General features: G+C 36.4%; 3 protein-coding genes across 7 annotated transcripts; 1 reads left to right on the forward strand and 2 right to left on the reverse strand.

Annotated features, from left to right (window-relative positions):
* Window positions 1-1,713: 1,713 nt before the first annotated feature.
* Window positions 1,714-9,242, reverse strand: Klp31E (kinesin-like protein 31E). Of its 2 annotated transcripts, none has more exons than XM_033379392.1 (12): window positions 9,083-9,242; window positions 7,883-7,951; window positions 6,432-6,570; window positions 5,960-6,372; window positions 5,264-5,834; window positions 4,568-4,910; window positions 4,268-4,405; window positions 4,006-4,197; window positions 3,742-3,944; window positions 2,698-3,671; window positions 2,103-2,187; window positions 1,714-2,038 (listed from the first exon to the last, which is right to left on the reverse strand). In XM_033379392.1, exons 2-12 carry the CDS (start codon window positions 7,936-7,938, stop codon window positions 1,943-1,945), a joined length of 3,210 nt encoding a protein of 1,069 aa, XP_033235283.1. In that variant the 5' UTR covers window positions 7,939-7,951; window positions 9,083-9,242; the 3' UTR covers window positions 1,714-1,942. The 2 variants fall into 2 exon arrangements, with proteins under 2 accessions (XP_033235283.1, XP_033235282.1); XM_033379391.1 differs by having other exon boundaries at window positions 4,268-4,408.
* A 1,032-nt stretch (window positions 9,243-10,274) lies between these two features.
* nmd (no mitochondrial derivative) lies at window positions 10,275-12,022 on the forward strand. 3 transcript variants are annotated; one of them, XM_033379395.1, is made up of 3 exons: window positions 10,275-10,961; window positions 11,020-11,686; window positions 11,742-11,878. In XM_033379395.1, exons 1-3 carry the CDS (start codon window positions 10,780-10,782, stop codon window positions 11,787-11,789), a joined length of 897 nt encoding a protein of 298 aa, XP_033235286.1. In that variant the 5' UTR covers window positions 10,275-10,779; the 3' UTR covers window positions 11,790-11,878. The 3 variants fall into 3 exon arrangements, with proteins under 3 accessions (XP_033235286.1, XP_033235285.1, XP_033235284.1); XM_033379394.1 differs by having other exon boundaries at window positions 10,276-10,517; window positions 10,572-10,961; window positions 11,020-12,022; XM_033379393.1 differs by having other exon boundaries at window positions 10,276-10,961; window positions 11,020-12,022.
* Window positions 12,023-13,272: 1,250 nt separating this feature from the next.
* Window positions 13,273-16,631, reverse strand: lft (Limb expression 1 family member lowfat). Of its 2 annotated transcripts, XM_033379396.1 has the most exons (5): window positions 16,470-16,631; window positions 15,096-15,178; window positions 14,868-15,031; window positions 14,623-14,813; window positions 13,363-13,831 (listed from the first exon to the last, which is right to left on the reverse strand). In XM_033379396.1, exons 2-5 carry the CDS (start codon window positions 15,166-15,168, stop codon window positions 13,450-13,452), a joined length of 810 nt encoding a protein of 269 aa, XP_033235287.1. In that variant the 5' UTR covers window positions 15,169-15,178; window positions 16,470-16,631; the 3' UTR covers window positions 13,363-13,449. The 2 variants fall into 2 exon arrangements, with proteins under 2 accessions (XP_033235288.1, XP_033235287.1); XM_033379397.1 differs by lacking the exons at window positions 14,868-15,031; window positions 15,096-15,178 and having other exon boundaries at window positions 13,273-13,831; window positions 16,470-16,630.
* Window positions 16,632-19,210: the final 2,579 nt, after the last annotated feature.

The raw sequence follows: 19,210 nt of genomic DNA on the forward strand, positions 1-19,210 counted from the left end.
TAGTTAATTTTTTAAAGCTGCAATATGCACAACTTGTACTAATATAATCTACTTTCTGTTTATGTAGTTCCAATACTTCTCCTGCCATGTGATATGTCACAATTTTTTCTTGACATTTGATTTTGGAAGGGCGAATAGATTCCAACGATGCTTAAGAAGAATGAAGAGCGAGCCATTGTGGGATTTGTGTTCTAATATAACTCAATGTGTACATAAATGTGGTGGAAGTTGTGATATAGTGTGAATGGATTCGCTTCCGCTTACATTGTCGGTGGAATTCTAATCAGTCAATGCATAAATGGGTATAAAGCAATAACCATCCCCAACAAAACGAGCCATTTTTCATGCCATTAGTCAATAGGGCGAGAAATAGGCTTCAACGATTTCTACCTTTAAATGGCATTGGATGAGATTTCAAAGCAAATAATGGTACTAATCGTCTTGCTGGAATTTTTCCTCCAGCCATTCCAAAGATACCTTGAGCCACTTCTAAAAGACTTTTCCCATACAGCACATCTATGGGGAACGGTGGGATAGGATTAGTGGCGCATAACACATCGCGAGCACATGCTAAAATTTAGTTGACACTATGCCCAAACATATTCAGAGTGTGATAAGGACAAAGGACAAAATATTAAAGAATAAATTATTAATTAAAAATTAATTCCAAGGGTTTTTTACCTATTTTGAAAATACTAACAACTCTTAAAACCGATCTCTTTTAATTTTATTTATTGTTTTGTATAATTTTCATTTTATGAAAGAATATATGAAAATATAAATCACAATTGACAGGCGTTTGAACTGAAAAGCTTATTTCCAAAATACTTTTTCCGTAACAGCTCTATAGTCTTTGATTAAAATATTGAACATGACATTCAGTTCTTTGATAATATAATTATCCACTACAGCTATTTTTGCAGCATTTTCGTTTTTAAGGAATGTCCGGGATGAGTTGCATCGTTTGGATTACTATATCCATATTTAGTGCTCTCGGTCCTCAGTCCATACATCTTATTATGGCATGAAATGATGAAATGTTTTCCTGTTCAATGTTTTCCTTTTCATTTAAAAAAAATATCAATTAAAAGTCCTTTATTTTACAAAATACAATATTGACGACCGAATAATAAATAATTGAAAAATCAAATTTTCTTTAAATTTTTTTTATTGAACAGTGTTAACAATGAATACATCCCTTATGTTGGAATCATATGTTAAATAGTTTAGTTTTTATTTAACCTGAAAGATGCAGTATGTGAATGAAAATGGAGTAAATTGCTTCTCGCCGAAAAATTGTCAACTCTGAATTCATATCTCCTCTTCGATTTCCTCGAAGTTTTAATTTTTGAAAGCCATGAAAAATACTCTATAAAAAAGCTGACATCAAATTTGTAAAATGTTTAATTTTGCTACATGATTTTGGATGAGGTCCTAGGGTGCGTAATACCAAAGACTATACAATACCAAGATGTTGCATGAGCGACCAAAAAGCTGTTCTATGGCGGGTCCTAACATTAGAACCCAAAGGGCACGAGGGAGCGCGCGGGGTTTCAATTCCCTTTTCGCCTGTACTTTGTCTCTACCGCGACCCCGCTGCCCATCGGTTTCGTCTGTTCGGCATTTCTGGACTCTCGAGCCTCGGAGGCGAAGGTAGCGTAAAAGAGAATTGAAGTAATAGCCCCGCGCGCCCGTACCATGAAGCGTCAAACAAAAATTGAAAAAGAATTCGTTCCTCATGCAACATCTTGGTATTGTATAGTCTTTGGTAATACCTTTGCTTCCGTGCAGTATTTAAAGAATTTTATAGCGCTTTCAAAAATGAAAAATTCAAGGTAATCGGAATTTAAGAATTTAGTTCACATATGTTGAACAAAAGCTAGATTTAGTTGCATAATACGCGATCTGCTCCAAAAACGGTTTATGTGATGAATTGTACGTGCTAGAGCTTTAAATATCCTGGAGTACTTGAAACTCGCATAAGCGGATTACCACAGATAACATCATTTTTTGTGTAGGATCGAGACATTCTATTAGGCTGGACGATAAAAAAGTGTATAGTTTGAGTACATAAGATGTAGTATAGTAAAGAAATGTTTTACCTGAGTAGGTATTTGAACGTCCCCAAACAGGAGATCTTGTCTCTTAGCGGTTCGGCTGCGTATTTTGGAAGTCTTATCCGGCAAGCTACCAGTAAAATAATACAAAAAAATGTTTTATTTTGAATATCACTTTGCATGCGTTTTTTTAAGAAAAGTGTGTGGTATAGCGAGAGTTTATATTAGTCGCAAAAGTAAAGTAATTATATAAGCTCAGTACCATCCCATTGAATACAAACGAACATAAACACACTCACATACTCTCTCATGCTGCGAGCTCTCTCGTTCTCATAAACTCACCCTCGGATGTAGCACCCAGAAGGAAGCATCTCCAACTGCATAGTGTGGAGTCTCACTTAATTAGGTTTGCTTTTAATGCTTACCACACACTCTTACGCATCCCCGAATCGCACAACTTTGCGACTGCCACAATTTTGAAGTTAGATTAGTTAAAATTATTTAGTCATAATGAATCGCGCTCTAAGCTACTAGACTCGTATTTGTTACAATATGATCTCACTCATAGATTTAGTGGAACTCATATACAATAATTCAGTTACCATGGTAAAATAAATAGTATTTAAGTTTATACTCTTACGTGTCGATTCCAGGTGATGGGGTTCTACTACTTGTTTCTGGGTTATCTGGGTTATGTGCAGAATCTTCAAATATATCCTCTTTTGGTATATCATATGTTCCAGTACTTAATAATGACTTTTGCGAACTGTGCCATAATGTATTTGTATTACTTTTAAGATTTAAAGAAAGAAACATATCTGACATATGCACATTACTGTTTTGCGACAGAAAATGTTGTAATATCTGCTGTTGAATGTTATTTTCTTGTTGAGCTTCTTGTAGTAGGGATTCATTTTCCTGTAAATGGGTCTCCGTTATGGCCAAATTACATGTAAGTATAATAGCACTGTCGGAAAGCTTTTGAAGAACATATTTTGCTTCTTCAACTGTTTTTATATTATCCAAAAAATTCTGGATCTTATATATGCCACTCTGTGCAGATTCTTTGCTGTCTTCAAATTCCATAATGGCTTGCTGTACATGTTCTATAGTTTCTTGTAAATACCTAATGTTGGTCTTTAAACTGTCTTGTTCATTGAAGTCTTCAGATTTCTTATCCGCATTTTGGCAATTTTGCATTATATTTAGCTCACGACAACGATCTTCTCGTTCCAATATTAAACGTTGCAATTCGTTTTCTAATTGTGTGATTAGTTGCCTTGTTCTGGCTGCGTGTAATATAAAGCGATACAACTTTTCCCATTGCTGCTGGGTGGATCGAGACTTTGAGCTCTCAAACTTCCCGACTTTTGATATTAAATTGGAAGCCCCTTTTTGGCTTAGCCGGCCTCTTTGACTTTTACGGAGGGCAATTACCTCTTCAGTTTTTCGCTTTATCATTTGATCCTTGGCATTCATTTGTTCTTTTAAAGATAATAATGCATTTTTTTGGCGACGTTGATCCTCTTGTAATTTCGAAATTTTTTTCGATTTTTTAGTGTCCTCTTCTTTGTGTCGACTAGATTGTTCTGAAATTGATTTCATCAATTTAACCTGGAAATATGAAGAAATATCGTATTTTCAATAAAAATTTGGTTAAAGCAGACGTATACAATTTTCTTACTTTTGTGAACTTCAACTTTTCAAGTTCGATTCGCAAGGTATTTATTCTAACGCTTTGGGATTTAAGTTCTCTGTGTTGTCGAATATGTTCCGTCTGTGCGTGCTGTAATCTTTTGAGCTCACCTTGCATATTTGTTATCTTACGTTCATATTCTGTTTTCATTTTCCTTATAGATTCTTTTGATTGTACTGATGTAGATGAAACTAAAACATAGACAGTGTTATTAATTTTGTATTTTATATCTTTGAACTTATTTAGACATACCCATATTTGTCAAGAACTCATCTCGTTCGTTTTGAGTGTTCAAAATTTTACAATTTAGCACAGTAAGTTTTTCTTCATAGTGGCGACGCATGAGTTCTATTCTTTCCTGTGACAACTCAAGCTGCTCAATTAATTTACTTTTAATTTCAATGTCCGAGTTAATGTCATGCAAGTCTGCTACCACTCCTTCTTCTACGATAAAAATGTAAATTGTTTATATATGTATGGAAAAATGTCAAAGATATTTGATATGCGACATTACCTTCCGAATCGCTACTGGAATTTTCAGATTCATCCAATCTGAGATTCTGGTTTTGTATTCCTGGTAAGGATTGTGACATTAATAACTCCTTGTCCCTTTCTAAGCCTTTTTTTGCCAAGTCTATAATATTTCCTTGCTCTTCTAAGATACAAAATGTGAAAAGAGTTATAATTTTTATGAGTTGAATAAAAACAAAAAGGAGGGCGATATTCGGACGCCGAAACTTTTGAGTTGAAAGAACTATTGGAACTATTTCCCTAGGCTAACTCTTCGATCTCGCTCATACACACTCAAGCTTACCATTATAGACATTCTTATGAGGTTGTTGCCATTTTCCAATATAAGCTTTCAGTTGGTTTTGCATTTCTTTAGATTCTATTAATTTAGCTTTTAGTTTTTCGATTTCTTTTATATAATGTTCAACAATATTATTTTTATCTAAATCTAAATTTGTGTCATTTGACCATTTATTTAAATCCTTTTCTAGTTGTAGATGTGCATTTCGTTCAGTTAGCGTGTTAATTGTCTCTTGCATTGATTTGAGACGTTGCTTCAACCGTTTATTTTCTGATAAAAGCAGGATATTTTCATTAAATGTGTCCGAACGTGTTGCATTTCCGTCGCAATCCACTACCAGTTTACCCTAAAAAAATAGAAAATTTCGTTGTGTTTTTAATTAAAAAAAACATCGAATAACCTTATAAGAAATCACCAGATTTTCAAATATGAGGTTCTTAAATTAATTGGATCCTTTAGAATGTATTAAGTCTAATTTTAGAACACAATACCAAATAAGTGTTCACATTTATTGGAAAGGTATACCTTCCAAAGCGCGTGTAGGCGATGCAATCTATGATGCGTGAGAGCACTATACAAACAAGAACGATGATCCAAAGCATACTGATCACTAGTGATCAACACAATTACCTTTTTTCGAAACACTTATTTATCTCGCATGCTATCTTTCTTTTGTCTATGAGAATTTTTTTAAATTACCTGTTTATATTCTAGTAATTCCATTTGTAAAGCTGAGACATCTCTTCTCAGTTGTGAAATGGTTCGTGAGCTTTGATCTTTATTTATTTGAACTTTGTTCTTAATATTCCTCGCTCGGTTTGCATACTTTAATGTATTTAATGTTTCCATAAAGTCCCGATCGCTTGGCGATATGCATGCAATCATTAAAGTCCGACTGTTTCCACCTAAGGAGTCTTGAAGGAGCCGTGTTAACTTGGAGTCCCGATAAGGTACATGTAAAGCTCTCTTGGACTTATCACCAAGCGCTGATATACAATTTCCTAGGGATAAAAGTCCACAATTAATAGATATGCCTTCACGTGCACGTTCTCCCGTAGCCAAAGTCCGTTTAAGACGTTCAGAACCCGCCAAATCGACAAAATGAAATTTCGAAGTCAAAGTTTCAAGATCGTTATCTAAAACATTGTTTGTAGGCGTAAGTAAACGCTGCCTGCGGACAAATATTGTAAACAATGCATGTGATCGTGATGACTGATCATTCATTTTCGTTGATGCAGTAGTGCGTGCTAAAGCACCTTGCTGAAGGAACCTGTAATAAACGTATATTAATAGGGTAAAAGCCAAAATCATAGGGCAACGAACTTTAGTGTCGAAAGGACAGAAGAATCTTAAAGAGCCGAGACTGCTAGATAAATAAGTTGAGAGGGTACTCACTTTAATGCATCTTGGGGATGGTTAATTGGCTTTATAGATGCGCCTGTTATCTCGATTTGTCCATTGGCAGCTTCATGAATTTTAAAGGTTGTGTTCTTATTAAATGGGTCTAAGAGATCGAAAATGTCCTCATTATACAACTCTATGTATTGGACCGCAAGGCTGAACTGTGGACTTCCAATGGCAGACGTCTCATTATTTGCAGTAGTTTCGAAATCTTCGATACCAGAAAATATGTGTTGCACTGCTCTAGGTATAATCCCAAGTTGAATGTCATCGTATTCACGGTCAAACCCAGTCCCCATTGTATATGTTTTTCCCGACCCCGTTTGTCCGTATGCTAGTACTGTAGCATTATAGCCTTGTAAGGTACTCTCAACCAATGGCTCCACGCTTTCTTTGTATATTTGACCCTGAGGAAGAGGTTTGAATTTGTATTGAAAGCATAACGAATTAACTAAAACCAAACTACCTGATTTGAACAAGTATCATAGACATAGTCAAAAGTGAAGGCTTTGTCCGATCCAAGAAGAATTTGAGGCTCTCCAATAGCTACTGTTGTACAAATACGGCACATATCGATGAGCTCTCTCGAGTTTTGAGGTCGAATTCTGAAATACAAAAAGAAAAAAGATTGTTTTTATATCAAAAATAATATTATTTATACAGTCACGTCGTAACATGCAAATAAATGGCAACGCAAAATATCGTTGCGCCTAACAGCACTGGCGATAAGAGATCGCGCATAGATTGGTAACAAGTTTCTCTTTGTGATTGGCACATTATAGTCTTTATAGTCGCTAGTTATTATAGTCGTTTTTAGCTTTGTTTCATTACTCTTTGTTTGTTTTATTATACTGTCCTGAGCTTGTCAAATTCAAGTGTTCTTGAGCGGACCATAGTGCGACAGAAGATTTAGTTGGCCATCTTCACTAGAACTTCTCTCCCCCAACGAATCAATGTTGGGATGGGCTTAGTCCCAGCCGCGATCGAGTTCAAGAGTCCAGATTGATGGCACGCATGACTGAATGCTGTCTGGTCAAGACGATTGGATGAAAGCTATCAAAGTTCATTGAATATCCTAAGTGTGGTCCAGAAGTAGATAGAGGTGGCTCTTTCAGCTAGAGCTGAACGGCTGTATTAAAGGTCCAGCCCTTTTCTCCATTATAATCCTACCTCCTGAGATTGAGTGTCAGATTCCGAGACATCTATGTACATGTCACGGATATGGATTTCTGCATCACCAGGGTGCGCTTGTACGCAAGCACGAACGCACGCGGTTTGTTGGGTGGAGATCCTCCATCGAAATTTGTAACATCGAACGTAACGGAATTTGAAGGCAAAATGCGATATTTAAAGGTTTGATCAAACGGCTGCACCTAAGCCGTTTATCCATAGATTTTGACAAACGATACCTTTAACGACGCAAAATTCATGTAACTTTGCCAGAAAAATACAAAACCACAAGAAATAATTTGACTTCGACATTTCCGAGTTTTCAAAGTCCAAGTTTCGTTAACAAATACCACAAAAAATGTTCAATTTGAAAGCTTAATATTTTCTAGACGATAGCGTTCGGGTAAGATCCATAGCTGCATTTGTCAGCTAAGCAGAATTGCAAAGTTTAATACAACCAGGACAAGATACTTAAGCTATGTGAAAAAATAGGGGTTTATCTTTAATTTCTGGATTCTAGATTTAATTTCTGGAGGTGATATCTCGGGTGGTAGTACTTTGTGAGATACCCCGTTGGTTGGAATGTCGTGTTCAAAATTCACAAACATTTCCGATTATTTTGAAAGGTACACAGTTACCGTCTAGACCGCACTGCGGTCGCCACCGACCGCCTTAACTTAACCTAAACAAACCGTTGTTAGCTTTGAAGAGTTTTTGTTAGGGCTATTATTACATCTTTAAACTCACCTTACAGCCACACGCACTGAACTGTCCTTATTTATGGGGTCTTCTTCGGAAATCATAGCTAAATTTTACCTACAATTAAATGTTGATTAGTTAGACGCATTGAAAATAAAAGAAACAGAGTAATAATAACACCGAACGCGCGTCGTTCCTGATATACGCGGTACTCTGTCAAGAAGTAACCTAATGATCCCATTATCCCCAAGTACGGTTTCCGAACCAGACCTAGCTCTAGCCAAGATATCCCTGAGCCCCGATGACAGTTTGCGAGCGTATTTCAGCACCGCACGAGATTCACCAAAATCCCCACAGATGGTCTATATCAGCACAGTCCCCGAACATGGTTTCTAAACCACCGACCGACTTAATCTTAGAGCTAGAGCAACCGGGTTTTATCTGTGATACTACTATAAAATAACACTGAATCAAACAATGAAATTATGAAGCGTCAAAACGACCCAACGCGACAACGGATCTAAACATTAATTGGGCATTGTTTAATGTATCGTTTGTAAAAATTCGCCTTTACCCCTAGAAATATTGTTCGGTACGATGTGATCCAAATTCAGAAATCTGGTTATCTTGTATCTTAAGACCTCTGCACAGCGCAGATTTTGCCTACTTATGGGCGGAATACACTTGTTTTAGTGTGATGTCACAGTAGTCTGAACACTAAATTTGGTTGCTAATTTTGTTTGCGAGATCTATGCGCTCATCAAGACGGACAGAAACGGCAGGCCATATCGACTCGGTTACTGATGATGATGAACAATATACTCATACGTTTAAAAACTGTATTAAAAATTTATCTTTTACTTCTGAATACACCTTATAAGAAGGCTAAATATTAAGTCGTTTTTTACATTGGTTTTCGGATCTGGAAATAAGAATAAATGGATCTGGAAACAATATTACTGCGAACCATATGTAGATCTTTTACTGCCAATTCTATAGATTGACCTTTAAAAGTCGTTAACGTAAAGTAAAGACGTATTTGTACAATTTTCAAACTTCAAAGACTGTGGACATAAATGTACATACATACATGTATGTAGGATGAACATGTTGATATGTAATATGTATATACATATGTACACATTTATCGATGTGTATGTAATATCTTGGGAGTAAACAATGATTTTTAATGTAACAGGTGGAACAGGTGCGAGTTAAGTTCAAATTTTAAGAAGTTCCTTTACATACCTGCGAAAGACTATTATTGTATGATTTCAATGCATACGAAAGAAATTAATTTAATAAAAGCTGTGAGCTGACTTCCTAGTTATAACAAACACATGCATAAAAACATAGATTTGTTTGGAAGGTTGATCAAGATCGATTTACCGTTGACAGTTCACAATAGTGATAGTGATCGATATCTCTCAAATAGCAACCCTCGGTGGGGTAAATTTAGCTTTTTCCCACAATGTACATCTACGGGGAACGGTGAGAAATTCTGATATATGTGGAGCACCAAATTTCACTGGCTTCATTTACCTGGATGATGAAAATAACAATAACAAATTTTTTTTTTATGAGAAGTAAGATGTTATAAAAGCTTAAGTGAATAGCTTGGCGATTTTATTAACTATAATAAACTCTACATATGTGTACAAGATTACGTCACTCCTTATCCCTTAAACAATTCCGGTGCTCCTCCTATGCGTTGTGCTGCTGGAGCATTTCCCAACCAATCTCTAGAATGAAGTGATTTTTGTAGATTTCGAGGAGCTCCCACAACATGCGTGTAATTGTGCTGCTTCTTTTAATTGTTGCAAGACACCTATCATAGAAAAATATATGTATATAAAAACTTAATTTTATAACAGTGTTTCTGTCTCTATTTTGTTCTGTTTCTGGTTTTCATTTTGTTTATTTTGGTTGTGTACGATTTAAAAAGTAAAATACGCTTTGAAATATTTTTAGGCGCGAACCTTTTTGTTTGGCCAATCATTGCTCTTTAGGGTTTCGTTCAAAAACTACTGTATGAATGTCTTATAGAAACTTGCGAGCTAGGATTATCCTAGATGGATAGTGGACTAACTTTTACAAGTAACCTTACGGGAACACATAAATAGAGAGTGGAACACAGTACGCTTTAAACGGGAAAACGGGAGCATCTAAAAGCGAAGAGTTCTTTCCGAAAACCTAATCCGCAAAAGTATGTGTAAGCCGGAGCTTGCCTGTATATTTCAAGGCCGAACACAGAGGAAAATGGCGGAAAACAAGCAAGCCAGCCTATAAATGGCGAATAGCGAGAAAAGCGAGTGCCATTCATTCACTTAGTTTGCTTTAAACAAACTGGTAAGCAACACACACTGACTGTGTAACAGTAAAGCACACACACCAATACACACTAGAATTTACTGAAAAATATGTCACTTTTTGACAGCACATCAATGACAAATATTTGCAAAATGAGAGCACCTATAAATCAAAACGGATCGTTTTGGAGGAACACGCAAAAGTAATGGACACCCGGGGCTCCCTTTATTTCTATATCCTGCTTTAATCTTATCAGGCCTAAAAATTTTATTTAAAAAAATCTCGCTCGAAAATATCGTATGCGTAACAGTTCAAAATTGGCTCCAGGGCATCGATGCGAAAGATTGTTGGTGTAACTTCCATTGAAGGCTAAGTGAATACATTTATTCTGAAGGTTTAAAAAGTAATCTAAAAAAAATTCGTTCAGATGGACTTAAATATCGACTGATCAGTTGCCAACAGATAATTAGTCAAAACTACAGCAACACCAATTCAGTTGCAGGAATACCCATGCTTGTATTACATTTTAGAATCGTTCATTTTTAATAAATGGTGTTTGGTGCCATCCGGTCACACATTTATTATTTCGTCGTGCACTTCTAAAGAAACGAAACTAAATCAATTAAAAACTAAACATGGATCATTTCAGTTTTGGTGGAGCAGACTTAACGAGGGGACAGATTTTTCAAGTCATAATACGTTTATCTGTTGCTTCAATGGTTACATATTATTCTGTTAAATGGATGATGAACCAGCTGGACCCTACCAGTAAAAACAAAAAAAAGGCCAAAGGCCTTGCAGAAGAACAATTAAAAAGGTATATATTTTTGTATTTGAAGTAAATGTTATTTTGTATTACTCTCTTGATTTCATAGGTTAAGTGAAAATGATGGATTGAAAATAAATGCCCATGACTTTAATGACTACGAATTGATGATTGCGTCACACCTTGTTGTTCCAGCTGACATTACAGTCGGGTGGAGCGATATTGCAGGATTGAATTTGATTGTTCAGGAGCTTCGTGAATCTGTTGTTTTGCCAGTTCAACATAAAGATTTGTTCAAAAGCTCAAAATTGTGGCAGGCCCCAAAAGGTGTACTTCTTCACGGGCCACCTGGTTGCGGAAAAACTTTAATAGCGAAAGCCACGGCAAAAGAGGCTGGGATGCGCTTTATCAATCTGGACGTAGCCATTCTAACTGATAAATGGTACGGGGAATCTCAAAAACTTACGTCTGCTGTTTTCTCACTAGCTGCAAAAATCGAACCTTGTATAATATTCATTGATGAAATCGATTCGTTCCTTCGGGCCCGTAATTTAAATGACCACGAGGCCACCGCAATGATGAAAACTCAGTTTATGATGTTATGGGATGGTCTAAGCACAAATACCAACTCGACCGTGATTGTAATGGGCGCAACAAACAGACCACAGGATTTAGACAAGGCTATTGTTCGCCGAATGCCAGCACAATTTCACATTGGTCTTCCATCTGAAACCCAGCGAACAGAAATACTAAAATTGATATTAGAGTCTGAGGAAGTAAGTCCGGATGTTGACTTAAATCGTTTGTCTAAGCTCACCAACGGGTTTTCAGGTTCAGATCTTCGAGAAATGTGTCGAAACGCATCAGTTTTTAGAATGAGACAACTAATTGAGGTTAAAAATAATTCAGGCTCTAGTATATCCGTCATAGACAAGACAAATTTAAAAATTACAATGGATGATTTGCTGAGCTCACATCTAAAAATTAAGGAGTCTAAAATGCACACCGGTAGTTTGTTTTTAGAAAATAGAATTGATCTAGATTAAGTTAAATACCACATATTATATGGTAAATAAAGCCATCACCGAAATCATTACCCACATTCATACGAATTTGATGTACTTATATTCTTTTTGACTTTAACCATTCCTTTAGTTGAGGGTTTTCAATTGCCTCGATTATCGTCGTTTGAATGACACTGTTCATCAGTTTCTTGACGGACAACCGCGTACCGTGGCAAAATTTCATATGATTCAGATTCCGCAATATCATTATAATCGATCTGTACTATGTGGTAAACCACGCTTCTGCATTTAACCGAGTACATTAGACCTCGGAGTTAGCCAAAAACCTTCTGCTTAACGATTTAATTCATGATTACTCTGATCTTTTGTTTGAATACTCGTACCATCCCGACGCAACAATTACCACTGCGACTTCATTGATAGTTGGAGCATTGAATTGTCTTGCTTGGTCTCCAGCGGGTCTATTGTCTTCTGTGGTGCAGAAGATTTTTAAATTGTTTTCCACAGTATATCAGGAAGAGAGCTTCCCGCGACAAGACTGCGAACTCTGTCAACCGGTTTCCATAGAGCAGGTGACAGGTGACTTCGGGAGAACTCGAGACAAGAAGGAAAATGCAGGGCTTAATCCCTCTGCCCAACGGAAATCCCCCCGTAGCAACCATTAGGATTCCGGCCGGATGGTCTACTTGAACAAGTTGGAGAAAAACTTAAAGTTCGTTTGCAAGACCCTAATAACCCGCCAGAGCAATCTGAGAAGATGCGAAAGGAAGTGAATCGTAGCAGAGAGTGCCTAAAGTAGGCAACGTAATTCGCAAAGTAATTCTTTACGGTGATCCAGCGGAGGGGCAGGCCAGTTCGTTGAATGGTACGAGTCAGTCACGTCTCTTAGAGATTCGCACACACCATGGCATATAGATAGAAAAAAACACACTCAACCCTCCTTTGATGAAAATGGAAATTTTTATGAACCATATTTTTTAATATACTGAAGAAGAAATTTATTTTGGAAAGAGTTCATGGAATGTATAATATTTTTTCTATCTTAAATCGACTTGTCCTTTTTACTGGAGATCATATGGTATGCCAATTATATAAATATATACCCGTGCTTCCATTTTCACTTATCCATTTGATCCAAATAATTTAAATTAATTTTCGAGACTCAAAACTGTTCGATTACCAATTAACAATTTGTATTTACCTTCTGGCGTAAACCTCACTTAACGTACCACACCACAACATCTGAGGCTTGGTTAAACAAATATTTGTGTTAGATTTCCCACTAGAACTAAATTGTACTATTACAATTAGTTTCCATCAAATAAAAACAAATTTTGTATGTTATTTAGATGCACATTATTAAAAATTTTTTCCGATTTTAAACCGATTTTGATAATATTGAAAAGTGAAATTGGAAACACGTCGGATAATCATTTTGTTCTCAATGAGAGATTTTTGTATTTTATAAATATCTGTTCAATTTGACTTCGCAATAGATCAGTTTTCTTTTGTTATTATAAATGATCAATAGATGCCGAGTTCAAGTTACTTCCACCCAGCTGATTATGAGCTATCATTAATATGTCCTTTTTTTCTTTTGGGAAGCGTAATTCCCGACCAGCCATACGAGAAGTCTCTAGCTCGCGCTCGGCCAAAAGCAACTCCCTTCGGATAACGCCAGGGCTATCATGTTCACGAGCTATCCAATCTAAAGACATCTGTGCACGCATTTCGTCATCTAGACTGCGGTTTGAATAGTGCGCCACTACTTCTTGCCTTGAACACTGGCGTTCTCGCATTGCCTTCAAAGACCCATTCCAATGCAGGAGCTGGAATACAGTCATCAATTCTTGGAATTCCAACATGGTTCTTCCCTTATTTGCTTCCAGCATAAACCTAAATTAAAATAGCAATTGTTAAGTTAGTGATCGGAGGTCGAATTACCCTTGCAGATGTATTTTTATGCTAAAAAAATTAGCTTCGGAGACCCGAATTTTATATTTGTAGATATATGCCGCATTCTTTTTTTCTTTTTGTCTAGAGAAAATAGAGAGAAAGAGAGAAATCACAACGGCTAATTATAATCTTCCACGAGGAAATGAGCGTGTGGATGGGGCTATAATAACGATTAGATCTGTTAGATGTGGTCATTCTCTATAATACTATAATAAATTTTCGTCTTTCTCGTATCTGTGGATGCCACAAATTTCCGTGCGAAATTTTGAAATTCGCTTGTGTGATATCAGAAGACCTGGTTCCTCTGGATCTTACAGTCTCTAAGATTTAGCCGCAAAACGGACGGACAGACAGACATGGCTACTCATCTTTTCTATCTGATCAAAAATATATATATGTACTTTTTGGGGTCGGAAACGTTTCCTTCTGGGAGTTACAAGCGTCCGCATACACCACAAAACTAATACTATATCTCTCAGCTCTTCGAGTACCGGGCATAAAAAGTTAGATGGATCATAAAATGTCATATATAAGAACTGAGTATAGAGTAGTACAGCAGGTGTGCCAGGCCAGCGTTTTCAATCAACATTGTGTTTGGTGATGATGTGTTATTTAATACACAATCCGTAATAGTAAGGCATTAAAAAATTATAATATAATAAGTTATTGATTACTAAATAAATACAATTCTGCAAGAGTATAGGAAATATATTCTTTGGAATTCATTTTACCTGAAAGCTTCGATTCCAGATTCTGTCCCTTCATTGCCTTGTAGTGTTGTTTTAAAGGAAGCACGTGCATCCTGTACTGCCTTCAAAATAAACTCGTCGCTAATTCGACGCGACGGATGTTCATTAAATACGGAGTTCATTAAAGCAATTTTAGCCGAGCTACGTCTTGCTTCCGCCTTTGTTGGACAGTTCTAAAATCAAATCACAGTATAAAGTTTTCTTCTTATATAAAAAATGCTATGTACCTGAAAGCTACCAAAGCAACTACCCCCAGGCAGTGTTACGAAACATACATAAGGCTGGCTATTGGACGGAATCGATTCGTATATTACAAGTGCGCCGTTTTTAAGGTCCGCTCCTCGTGACTGTTTCATTTGCCAAAATTCTTGAAGTGCTTCCACTACATTTACTAAAACACATGACATTCTTATATAAGCAGACATTTTCATACAAACTTTTAAATTCAAGCGTACCTCTATAATCTCTATCTTCGTAAAATCCAGTTACCGTGGGTAAAACCCAAAAGGGTTCCTCAGGGTATACCATTATGAAGATACTTAAGTATGTATTATATTGAGAAAAGAATAAATAAATTTGTATTAAATATTATTACAAAACAATTAATAATACTATTTGTTCTACACGGTGATCTTTCAATGACCAGCATTCAATTCTGATCATTCATACTATATACATATGTACGTAGTTCGTTGAAAATTCACAAATTATACAAATTAAGCCATTACAAAATCGACTTCAAACATATATGTATGTATGCCTTAATGCTTCTCTTAAAAAAAACTTCTTAGATCGCGATTCAGCAATTTGTTAGTTATCAGCTTTTGATGCTGATCAAGAATATATGGGGTCAGAAATGGTTCCCTCTGGGTTTTACTCCCAGTGTGCAGTACAAGTGGGCAGTACAAGACCTAAGGTAGTCTCTTAACATGGTTGTGCATGGTGGTGAAATCATAATGCTGTGAGGAATGCTTTTCGCATTCTCGGGTATTGGTCATATGCATACATTGTGTAGAGAAAACAATTTTTTCCTCCCGTACTCGACAGTAACATTCTGAATGCCACTACAGTGGGAGATCCAGCAGGATTATGACCCGAAGCACTCTTTAATATTGACCAAGAAATTCCTGCAAAAAATATGTTCCTCTGATGGAATTTTTTGGCACGACCCAACAAGACACGAAAATTTCCAACATGCACTACCATGCACTGCTATAATATACGGCTATAAATATATAATCCGATTTGAACGATATATGGTATAGCTGCCATAGGAACCATCGACCAAATATCGTATTTTAAAACTTTGAGCCCAAGTCCGCACCTCTAAACGTTGTCGCAACGGGGTATAACTTTCTATTTTATTTTTTAATACCAAAAGATACCTCTACGGACCCTGAGATCTTAGATTCAGACAAATTTTTTGTTCGTTCACACAAATAAGCGCAAAACTAATGCACACATACTATTTTTTGTTGTGATATAGCCACGTCTTTAAAGATACATATGAAAGTCCATGACCATATGTACATACATATGTACATATATACCCTACACTTGTACATTTATGCTGGATGTATGCAAGTTTGTTGCTCAAGTCTTTTGTTTAAGACCTTTTGTTTTACACATTTGTATCTTGAATAGGTGCGTGCAACCAAATATTGCTATACTTATTTAATTACAAATTATGAGTAGGCACTGGTTATGCGGGGCTGGTTAAAACCCATGAATATTCACTTATCAACATATAGTGTGTGTATAATTATTTCTGCACATTAATCCACGTCCATAATAAAGCTTTAAAAAAATAATACTTGAAAAATACATACATATCTACTTAATTAAACATTCATATGTAGATTTATCACTTCTAACTATATCATTGAACAGTAAAAGTCACCTTCAGGTGAGAAAACATTGAAACAGGTTAGACTTCAAGTCAAAATTGTAACTGAATTCGTCATTGTAGTTGTGCAAGGGTTATTATGTTCATATGGTATAAGGAAAATATAGTTAGAAACCAGGGTACTCACGTAGGTGTTTAATGGCTGATTTAATTAAAGCCTGCAAATTAGGAATTGATGAAATGGCTCGAGTTAACACAGCAGTGATAAGTGAAATTTTAATCATACATGTTTTAAATTATCATATGTTTTTATTTGTTTACAAATTGATTCGGTTAAAAATTACCATTTTTTAGATTTTCTGAAGCAGTAAAAATACAAACTCAGCGGAAAATAAGCAATAAGCAATATGGTTTCACCTCCATGTAATTTAATATACCTAACTAACAAATTATAAATTTATCTTCATTATTTTCCCGGCCTTGGCTATTATGTAAGAATAAGAGAGACAGATAGTATGTCTCTCCTACCCCGTGAAATATCATCAGCTGTTTTTGTATTATTGATCGGTATTTCATTTATTCTGTCCAAACCACATAGCAAATCTTCATTGGCGAAATTGAGCGACATAGCCTTTTCAGCAGAGTAAATGTAGATAGCGAATTATTTTCAAATAATTACTCGTGTTTAATATATACTAATATATATTACAAAATAATATCTATTTTTATATGTACATATATAATAACATATATGTATAACAAAAAAGTAATATATATATTTTCATAAATATAATATATACTTAGTTTATAAATATGCTTTATTAAGTTTGAAGCAAACTGAAGCAAACAGATGGGCCCGATGACGATGGTTAAGCGATAAAAGACGAAGTTTAAATTTAGTTTATAACAGTGCCAGTGAGTTCTCCTATGCAGACGACCCTCCCTCACAGCTTTCGTCGGACGATGGGGAAGATAAAAAGAGTGAATGCTACAATTAAGAGCGTAGGGCATGAACCCATTAGTAGTTTTGAGCTCAGCTAACCTGAGAACGCCCTATCTTCTAACGATCAGCTTTGTCAGCCTTCCTAGTGGCCACTTGAGGAGAGGTTAGTTCTCGTCGCCTACACTGAAACAAGGTAGTTCAGTTCTTCATTTGGCTCTTTCCTGAAGAAGGATGAGGTACTCTTCCTACCAGCGGGACCAGAACGTCTGTTGCAGGAAGTTTACCCGCTTCCATCGGTCGAGACGATTGAAGCTCATTCCGTCCACATCTGGTTATGCGAATGTATGAACAGGCACCTCTAAATCGCCGGGATTCTCTGAAATGGAAAGCTATGGTCTTGAGTTCACTATAGCAGTTATATGGCACACGTGTGTCCTTAGGTCATCCAAGCACAGAAAGGAACTGATGTTTGGCAGTCTTCACCACAGCCTCCCAGAGCCGCCAACTCGTTCTTAGCTCCCACAAAGTTGGTTACGTTATCAGCCCAAATCTCACTGACCACAAAAGGGCCACAAAATAACTAGATGCTACCACTAACCATACAGTATATAGATGTGCCAGTTCATACAACGAAATTGTCACACACCGACTTGCGCTATCCGTACCCCAGAGTGACGTCATCATGAGAGATAGAGCGCAGAGAGAACATCTTTGCATGTGTTAGTACACACGCAATATGTTTCGACAAAAATATGTGATTGTATGTTTTTTCAGATTTTTTGAACTCTCTCAGGTCTGATCTGTTTTGCCACCAGCATGTTTTAGTGTATGGGTGCACATGCATTCTCACGTACTTTGCGTGTGTGTGTTTAGTATTGCTGGCCGCTAGAACTGAAATTTGAGTTTGGTTCTTGTTTCGGGTCTTTTGATGGACTGACCTACCGCCACAAAATAAATGAAGAATGGGCAGGGGGTGGGGGTATGGTACACTAGGGCGCGGGAAACAAAATAAAAGCTGTTATTTGTTTGATTTATACCACAAAATATAAAATATTACAATAACATAATTACACATTTATTTCCTTATCTTAAGCAGGTTGATTATAAATTATACAAATTTTGCAAAACGCCGTCGGTTCTCGACTTTTTTGTTTATTATAACTAAAACAACGATGTATCTAAATATACAATATATGAAAATATATATACATATATACTTAAATAAATATGCATAAATATAAATGGAATTGGTTTTACATATATTTCAAATCAATTGTCAATCGCGCGCTTTCCGACGGGAATCTGCAAAGTACAAATTTAGATGCCGGTCGCACCTTGAATACTCTCATGGACGATACCCATAAATTTTCTAATTCAATTATATAATATCTTATGTACATACATATGCACATAAATATTCAAGTTTATTACATTCGTATATTGCATGAGGGTTTTCAAAATTACTGCTGCCCGGTCAGCGTCGAGTCGGTGTGTCTCGAGAGAAAGAATACAAAAACAAAATATGAATCGTCTGCGTGCTGAAACCGTAGGGCAGCGTGGTCGCTGATGTCTTTGGCGCGGCACAGTGGGACTCAGCCGAAATAGTAAAAAAATTGTATGAGTGCTTTAGATAAATTCTAATAGAGAATTTTCCAATCGAATTTTCCCACTGTGCCGCTCCAAAGACATCGGCGATCCGCGACCACCGCTTCGACGGTGCTGAGGCTCGAGAGTCCAGAATTGCCGAACAGACGAAACCGATGGGCAGCGGGGTCGCGGTA

The sequence above is a fragment of the Drosophila pseudoobscura genome, chromosome 4 (assembly GCF_009870125.1).
Source record: "Drosophila pseudoobscura strain MV-25-SWS-2005 chromosome 4, UCI_Dpse_MV25, whole genome shotgun sequence".
NCBI classification, from domain to species: Eukaryota; Metazoa; Arthropoda; class Insecta; order Diptera; family Drosophilidae; genus Drosophila; species Drosophila pseudoobscura.